The sequence below is a fragment of the Oryza sativa genome, chromosome 3 (genome assembly GCF_034140825.1).
Source record: "Oryza sativa Japonica Group chromosome 3, ASM3414082v1".
Lineage (NCBI taxonomy): Eukaryota > Viridiplantae > Streptophyta > Magnoliopsida > Poales > Poaceae > Oryza > Oryza sativa.
In genome coordinates, this window is record NC_089037.1 from 12,793,694 (window position 1) to 12,803,295 (window position 9,602).

A 9,602-nucleotide genomic window follows, 5' to 3' on the forward strand; every position below is an offset into this window, starting at 1 on the left:
TTAAAGTGGATTTTGAAGGTTTTGCTAGGTACCAAGTAGGTGATCACTTGTCGAAAGCAACATAAATATACTCCATCCGTTTTAAAATGTTTCACACTATTGACTTTTTAGTACGTGTTTGACCATTCGTCTTATTCAAAAAATTTAAGTAATTATTTATTATTTTTATATCATTTGATTTATTGTTAAATATACTTTCATGTACACATATAGTTTTACATATTTCATAATTTTTTTTAATAAGACGAACAGTCAAACATGTACTAAAAATTTAACGGTGTCAAACATTTTGAAATAGAGGGAGTATAAGGGCAGTCCCAACCCATAATACTAGACATAGTTTACATAAACTCCACATCATCAAGAAACTAGTTCTAGACACTACTCTTCCAATGCAAACACCACTATTCCATACTTCAATTTAATGCTACTTATCTCACATGATGTCTTGGATGTTGTGTAGAAACCATGTCTCATGCAAGACATGGTTTCTTTCTCTTTCCTCATTTATTCACTTGCCATATCATTTTTTATCCTAGGTGACAACTTATTTAATACTATGGATACCATCCTAGTCATTGGGTTGGGAATGCCCTAACACTTCATATTCTTCAACAAACGACGACGGTAATATTAATTACAACATTACAATACATACGTATATGTTTCTTAATTAGATATATGCACGTGGACATGCGTACACAAATATATATATATATATATATATATATATATATATATATATATATATATATATATATATATATATATATATATATATATATATATATATATATATATATATATATATATATATATATAGCAGCACGTAATGCGACGGTACAAACTAAAGCGGTGCAGGGTAATCGACCATTAGGTCCATTAATTATACTGCCACGTATCGATTAATTTGGGGACTAGCAAATCCGTTAATTTGTGCTTAAACTGCCACAGATGTTGATCTAGACGACGGAGAAGGCCGATGGGACGATGCTAATGATGTTGCCGAGGACGCCACTGATGATCTGCCCGATGATGCCGGTGATGCCGCCGATGAGGCCGCCCAGGCCGCCGAGGGCGCCGCCGCCACCGGCGCCGCCGTCGCCGAGGAGCTGCACCGGCGCCGCCAGCGTCCCGGCGACGCCGGCGAGCGACGCGTCGCACGCGGCCAGCGGGGTGGTGACGACCACGCGGCACCTGTCGTTGAGCAGCGGCGTGAGCGTCGCCGCGGTGAGCTTCCCCAGGTTGATGGCGAACGCGCCGCTGCCGTCCGCCGTCGCGCCGGCCACCGCCCTGCCCCCGCACTCCAGCTGCACGGCGGCGTCTGGCCGTACGTACGTCGTCGTAGCAAGAAAATCAACAATCAGTTAACCGATCAGTTTATCCATATTTGCAAAACTAATTGATAGCTAGCCTTATCGATCGGTCAGGATTACATATACTACCTCCGTTTCAGGTTATTTAAAGTTATAAAACGTTTTAGTTTTAATCAAAGTCAAAATGCTTCAAGTTTAATTAAGTTTATAGAAAATAATAATAATATTTTAATCCAAAACAAATTTCTTATAAAAATATATGCAATTATTGATTTAATAAAACTAATTTAGTATTATACTATATATATATATATATATATATATATATATATATATATATATATATATATATATATATATATATATATATATATATATATATATATATATATATATATATATATATATATATATATATATATATATATATATATATATATATATGTGTGTGTGTGTGTGTGTGTGTGTTCCTATAAACTTAAGTCTTAGACTCAAAGTAGTTGATAAATTCATGCAAGAGATCATAAATATGAGAGAGATTTTACTGGGGAATCCCGGAACGGACGCCGCGTTGATGGAGCTCCCGGCGCTGCACGGGACTACGCCGGTGACGAGGCCCATGACGGCGCCGCCACTACTAGCCTCCGCGGCGTGCGGCGAGATGCCGACGGCGACGAGGAGGGCGGCGGCGAGGAGAAGGCTCCTGATCGACGACGACGACGACTTTGCCATTTCTACCGGAGCTAGCGAGCTAGCTAGCTATACTAGCGTACGAGAGCTACCGAGGCTGCTGCTATAGCTAGCTCGATCAGATCAAGCGCTCAGTGTTGTGCTGCGTGCCTCATGCCGCTGCATCGATGGCTCTATTTATAGGCGTCGCAGTGGCCGGGGACCCGGGACGTGGCTGGCCAACAATTTGTTGCTGTTAAAAATGCTGGGAAAATATTCCATAAAAAATCATTAAATAAGTAAAAATCCATGAAAAAGTGAAAACCATATTATTTTTTTCTAAGTTCATGAAAAAAATATTAAAGATAGATATAGAGATGAAATACATTGATCACACCGAATCTTAAATCTAAACTCAGCTTCATTTGAGAGAGTAAAAAAAAAAGAAATAAGTTTTAGATGAATAGTGTCCTATCATGTTACGTACCATTCATCCTGAATTTGTCATTTACTCCCAAATAAAGTTGTGTTTGAACTTAATAATAATTTTTTAACGAATTTTTAGAACTTCAAGGTCCTATTAATTTTTTGGATTTGCTATAGTTGCGGCGACAGAATTTTTCTCTAAACACAATCAAATTTTTTAGCATTAGGATTGCCATGGAGATTCGTGGTCATGAGGCATTAGCCACACATGCTTTACGGTTTTTCTTGATCCGTGGTCGGTTTCTCTAAACACTTTGCTAGGCACGCATGCTGATTTGATAGATGGATCAAAGTAATGGTTGACATTTCATATTAATTTAGTTACGTACACAGTAATTATGTTGTATTTACACTATAATTATATATACTAATTACATGCGTAATTTTGATGACTTATAATATAAATACATGCTGACTATTTTTTATAAAAAATATGACGATATATATATATAGGTAGTCCCATAATTTTCACAGTTTTCTGTTCATTCAATTGTTTTACCAGATACTTCTATATCAAAAAAATGTTATCTGCAATGATACATGTACATCCAGCTAGCCTCACGGTGCGCGTGCTCCCGGTGTTGTATAGCGGCACACGCTGCTGTCCGCGTCGGATGTGTCATGTGTGCGTGCGGACAAACTCGGCCCATGAAGGGATTCATCTCCACGCAGCTGATCTCGCGGTGATCGTGTCTCCCGGTCCCGGTCGACTTGACGGCCACCGCGGGGTAAGCCAGCCTGCGCGCGGCAGCAACGGTAGATTCCAAGCTAGAGATTTTTCCGAGCTTTTGTCTGCGAAATGATGATGAATCTAGGCCGTTTAACTAAGTTTATTATAGAAAAAAATTAACAACATTTATAATACCAAACTAGTTTTATTAATTTTAAATTGAATATGTTTTGATAATATATTTGTTTTGTATGGAAAATGTTTTGTATATTTTTCTATAATCTTGACTTAAAAAAATGCCAAATAATTTGTAATATGAAGAGAAGGGGTAGCTGATTATCAAGAGGGGAAAGCCATGAATCGGCACTACTATGGCTAAGCTTAGTTAACTACATAGGGCGCATGGATTAGTTAGGGCGCGCGTGCGTTCATGTTGATGGCAACTCTCACGGCGTATACGTACGTGCTGATCCGATGGATTGAGGCCGGCCGTTGTCTCGGTTAATGTGCACGCCTAGCAGTGCCAAGAGATGGGAGAAGCCGAGAAGCTACAGTGCCTGTCTTTGTCGGATGTTGTTGTGCCTTTTCTTCCCCCCGTGACCTGTGACCATGCTGGCTTAATTGGTTTGTTCTTTCCCGGAAATGGATTTTTAGCTTTGTTTAGTTTGGGGGTCAAATTTTACCTCAACAAAATTAATTTTGGTAGCGGTACAATCTTGGTAAGTATTGGTGCCACCAAATTTGGTGGTGCAGAATTTGAACTAATGTGAGTAAAAATTAAGCGCAAACTAAATATTTAGATGATACTATTGGTGTTGTCAAACTGTTGGCAGCTAGGGTAAAAATCAACTTCAATTCCTAAGGGTGTATTTGAGGAGAAGGGGATTGAGGAGATTGGAAAGATACGCAAAACGAGGTGAGTCATTAGCACATAATTAATTGAGTATTAACTATTTTAAACTTCAAAAATGGATTAATATGATTTTTTAAAGCAACTTTTCTATAGAACTTTTTTTTGCAAAAAACACACCGTTTAGTAATTCGGAAAGCGTGCGCGCGAAAAACGAAACAATCTTTCTCTCTTTCTCCTGCACTCAACGCAGCCTAAGTGAACACATACTCCCTCCTGGGGATTTATCAAAACAAAAACATAAAACATACAAGCACCCATGTGTAGAGCAACCTAGACGAGCAGGTTCAAAACCCTAACCAACTAAGTTACGCTCATCTTACAAATAGAAAAACGTAGTATGATGTAAATCACTCCATATATATATATATATATATATATATATATATAAAATATTATTTTGATTTATAAAAGATCGACGAGCTTAATTTATTAGTTGTAAGGACTTTTTACATTAAAAATATATTAGTACCCGATGTAGGGACGTATTTTTTCCCTACATATCACTACTACACAAACTCTTTTTCTATACGAGACCTCATGATTTTACGAATGGACCATAACTTACCGCGTCTGAAAAAATCGAGCGACACTTTCGCATACGGTTTCTTAAGATGCCCGTATGGAAAAATCGATTTTTCCATGCGGGCCTCTTAAGAGGTCCGCACGAAAAAAAAAGAGCTCATTTTTGCATAAAAAAAATTAAAACTAGTTTATCTAACTCATATGAATTTCAAATTAGATAATTCTTTTTTTCTAAGTGTTTCTAAAATCATGTTCTATCATGTTATTGTGTTCTTACTCCTATTATTTTGGCCATTTTTTCTTGTGGCTTTGTTTTATCGACTAAAAATTTGAATTTCAAAACTTAAAATAATATTTTGAAGCAGTAAATAATTTCAGCTGAAAAAGTCATGAACATAATAGTTGTAGAACTCATCAAGACATAAAACTTTTATTTTGGTCATTTCTTCATCCGACAAAGTGATATTAACATTGTTCATAAAATTTACATATCTCTTTTATGGTTTATAAAACCATATGAGAGTGTCAGGGTTATGGTTACCACATATCTAACAGTAGTTGACTAAATCTCGGCAGGACCCACCACATACCATGTCTTGTACGGATACAACCTTCGGATATAGGAGGAGTTCCGCATAAGGAAGGATGAATGGAGTTCTACATGGAAACGACAAGGACTACTTAGATTGTATCCATATTGATTTCCCTAGTTCTACTTGGACAAGGGGATACCTATGAGTATAAATACAAGGCCTCCTAGGAGGAGAGGGGACACAAAACAATAGATCAAGACACAAGATCAACATACAAGCCAACATGCGCCAAGACAAGACGTCGGATATCGACTTCAGAGATAAGCATGGCTAGTCCCCTACGGTGTCTATGGATACTGTCAGGAGAGACATAGCGCTGTCTTCGATCTCGCCGGATGTGGATTCAAGGAGGAAGGCTACCCTGTTGTCGACTATGAGTCAGCACTTCAGACCGTCAAGTCGATAACAGTTAGATAGGCTGCCCCAAATATTGTACTGGTATGATTATGGTGAATAAGAGCAACGACCGACTTCGGTCAACAGGAGTAGGGTTATTACCTGATAATTCAGGGGCCCGAACCTGTATAAAAATACTATGCAAATACCGGAATCGCGACATCAAACGTCGACGGAGAGATATGTAAATTTTGTGAACAATATTACTATCACTTTGTCGGATGAATAAATGAACAAAATAAAAATTATAGATCTTGATGAGTTATACAACTTTGTTGTTGATGACTTTTTCAGTTGAAACCATTTAGTACTTGAAAATGTTGTTTGAAGTTGTCATATTTTGAAATTCAAATTCAAACTGTTGAAACAAAGTCATATAAAAAAATGACCAAAACAAAAGTTGTAGATCTTGATGTGTTATACAACTTTGTTTTAACAATTTTCCATTTAGATTCATTTACTACCCGAAAAATTACTTGAATTTATTGTATTCTAAAATTCAAATTTTATATAGTACAATCAAACTCGGATGGAGACATAGCCAAAAGAAAATTGTTAGATCTTAATAAGTTCTACAACTTTGTTTTTGACAACTTTTTCACATGAGTTCATTTAGTATCATAAAATTCAATTCGAAATTCTCATATTTCCAAATTAGTTTTTTCCCTCCTCATCCCCCTCATCCCTTCAAATTTTTTCATCTCCTCTTCTCTCTCTTCCATCTCCTGATATTTTCTCATCTCCTCAGTCTTCCTCTCTCTTTGTAAGTTTCTCTTCTCTCCTCTCCTCTCCTTACTCTCTTTCTCTCCTCTCCAGTCCTCTCCTCCGAGGGGCGACGGGCGACAGCTAAGAGCTGGAGTGGTGGGGGCGGCTCAGCCGCCTAGAGCGGCGCTGCCCCATGCGGATCCAGCGCCGAGGGCCCTCCCTCGCACGAATTCGGTGTTAGCAACGACGGCGGACGATGGATGGCGGCGCTGGCGACAACGATAGGTGGTGGGGCAACCGACGTGGGAGCGACGGATCCAACCCCGGCGATGACTGCGGACGGCAGGGACGATGGATCCGGTGCCGGCGACGACGGTGGGCGGCTGGGACGGCCGATCCGGCGCCGGCGATGACTGCGGACGGCTAGGGTGACGGATCCAGCCCCGACGATGAGTGCGGGCGGTGGGGGCGGACGATCCGACGTCGGCGACAACTACAGGCGATGGGGGTGTGGCAGATTTGACGCTCCGACGGCGTGAAGCGGGCTCGGGCAGCGGCGGCGGGCTAGGGTTTGGGGAGATTTTTTGGTTTTTATTTTTTTTGTTAGCTGAATTTGTTTTCGCATGCGGCTGGTATAAGCGACCGCATGCGAAAATCGTGATTTTTGCATACCTTTTGGCGCATGCGGTTGGCGCAACAATATGCAAAAATCCTTTTCATTAGTTTGCGAAAATGGTTTTCGTAGTAGTGTATCTAGCTACTACATATGTGTGTAATTGCTTTTTTTGAAGTATGACAAAACTAGACTAGTCATCTGCATTATAGGTGCTTTTTTCGTGTCTCTTAATTAGGATGGCCCTGTCGTGTTTTATATCATCTACATAGTAGTGATTTTTATTAGAGAAAGGTATTTTTACACGGCTTCCTCAAACAACCCAATCTAAAATTCTTTATATCATCAACATAGTTGTTATTTCTTTTTGCGAAAGGTATTTTTATCCGGCCTACTGAAATAACCCAATCTGAAATTCGTCTCTCTTAAGATGGCCTTGTCGTGTTTTATATCGTCTAAGTAGTTGCATTAGACGTGCTTTAATATGATTTCATGTTTCTTAATTAGTTCTTTTTTCTGTCTCTTAATTAGGATGGCCCTGTCTTTTATATCGTCTAAATAGTTGTGATTTTTTTTAGAGAAAGGTATTTTTTACCTGGATGGCCCTATCGTGTTTAGTTCTTTTTTCTGTCTCTTAATTAGGATGGCCCTGTCGTTTATATCGTCTAAATAGTTGTGATTTTTTTTAGAGAAAGGTATTTTTTTACCCGGATGGCCCTATTGTGTTTTATATCGTTTAAACATGATTTCATGTCTCTTAATTAGGATGGCCATGTCGTCTAAATATGATTTCATGTCTCTGAATTAGTGCTTTTTCTGTCTTTTAATTAGGATGGCCCTGTCTTTTATATCGTCTAAATAGTTGTGATTTTTTTTAGATAATGATATTTTTTATCCGACTTCCTCAAACAACCCAATCTAACCCAATCTGAAATAGTTGTGATTATTTTAGAGAAATGTATTTTTTTTACCTAGTGTCGAAACATGAATTCGGCAATAATAAAACGGGGTAGCGCACGAGACCTAAAAGTGGATGGATGCAGAGACAAAGGATTTAGACAGGTTCAGGCCCTCTCAATGAGAGGTAATACCCTACTCCTGTTTGGGGATTTGAATCCGCCGAGTGTGTATTGATCTGACGATCAGGTTGTCTCATATATGCCCCCTAGAGGGCCTCCTGCCCACCTTATATAGGATGGGGGGCAGGATTATAAGATAGAAACCTTAACCAATACGGTATCGGTTTCCTAAATCAGGACTTTAGGCCGTTCCGTAATATACAAGGAAACGTAACACCCAAGTCATGATCTGTTACATATTACATAGATATAAGTTATCCCCTATAACCAGTCGGATAACCATGCCGTGTGGGTATGGGGTACCCATAATCTCCACAGTAGCCCCTGAGACCTTCGCAGTCGAAAAGATAATCTTCTCTCGAACCAGATTACTCCAAAGCCGAGTGCTTCAATCATCTTTGTCATGGTCTCCCGAGTACTTTTACCAAATCTGAAGACTGTGGAGGGCTGGAAAATAAAGTCAGGTGCACCGACTAGATGCACCTAATAGGTGTAGCCCCCGACAATGTGGTTAATTGAACAAACCAAGCATATAGTCAAGGAATAAATAATCCAACCAACCGAGTGGTTTTGATAATCGTAATCAACCAAGTGACTTGATATCAATATATAGCATATGCGGTGTGAATCCTCCAAATAACATGATCCGAGTGATATACCAACTGCTTCGTAAAATATGATGAGTGATATAGAAAAATAGCTATAAAGAAGCTTGTATATTGTGAATAAAGAAATTTCCAAAGTATTGGGCATACGCCATGCGCACACTGCTTTAACAGATGTGCTTAAGTCCCTAGAAGACACATGGTTTCACCACACCTGGAAATATATGGCATATGTGGTGTAAAATCCGAGTGAATAAACTCATAAAGGATTTACCAACCGCCTAGAAAAATGACAACAATATATAATCAGCCTAAGCCATAATATTGGTCAATAAAAATGCACACTTACGTGGCAAAAAGCAACGATATTGTATCCAATCAATTGCTTAAAAACCCAAACAACACCATGACTATATTAAAAAGTCAGCGGGGCAGCTATATAAAGCTTTACTGTTTGACACCTTTTAAGATGCATTGTACCAACTCCTAAAAAGTTGAGTAACTGCGGTATAAAAGGATTTTAAGGTATTGGGCACTTGATCACGCGCACTTTGGCCTAAGCGAAAAGTGCCTAAGTCCCTAAAAGAACGTGACAGGCCACACCTGAAAATATGGGCTGCAGACATATTAGGCCTAGGCCAAAAAATATGCCTTCGACACCCTTTAAAGGATGACGCATGTAACATGCTCCCGAGTAATAAATCTTCCGGGTAATATAGACCAAGTGTAGCTCATATGAATAGCTTCTGATCTGAATGATTATCCCTTATGGGATACTCCAAAATAAATATAATAATTGAATCCCGACTGGCGCAAGTATTCGGTTGATAGCCCTTACGGGGAATAATAATTGGTCCAGTCTTTGAGCATAGAAAATAGACTCATGACTATGAATCCATGTGGAATGTATCCGGAACAAGTCCAAATTGGAGATATAATCCTCACGCTTGAGTTGATGAGCCCCTGAGCATATAGCTTGTCCTTCTGTCATAGTCAAAATTGTCTATTGGCAATAACTGACGCAGTCGGCATGGA

The 9,602-nt window shown here is 39.1% G+C and overlaps 1 protein-coding gene across 1 annotated transcript; it reads right to left on the reverse strand.

Annotated features, from left to right (window-relative positions):
- Positions 1–856: 856 nt before the first annotated feature.
- Positions 857–2,154, reverse strand: LOC4332796 (phylloplanin). The gene is made up of 2 exons (XM_015774465.3): positions 1,862–2,154; positions 857–1,324 (listed from the first exon to the last, which is right to left on the reverse strand). The coding sequence occupies exons 1-2, from the start codon at positions 2,046–2,048 to the stop codon at positions 963–965; spliced, it is 549 nt and encodes a 182-aa protein (XP_015629951.1). The 5' UTR covers positions 2,049–2,154; the 3' UTR covers positions 857–962.
- Between the last annotated feature and the right edge of the window lie 7,448 nt (positions 2,155–9,602).

Bases quoted from the DNA above. Each gene is read 5' to 3' on its own strand.
- LOC4332796 (XM_015774465.3), bottom strand. From the start codon at position 2,048: ATGGCAAAGTCGTCGTCGTCGTCGATCAGGAGCCTTCTCCTCGCCGCC. The intron at 1,325-1,861 runs GTAAAATCTCTC...ACGTACGGCCAG, and splicing joins GTCCGTTCCGGGATTCCCCA to ACGCCGCCGTGCAGCTGGAG.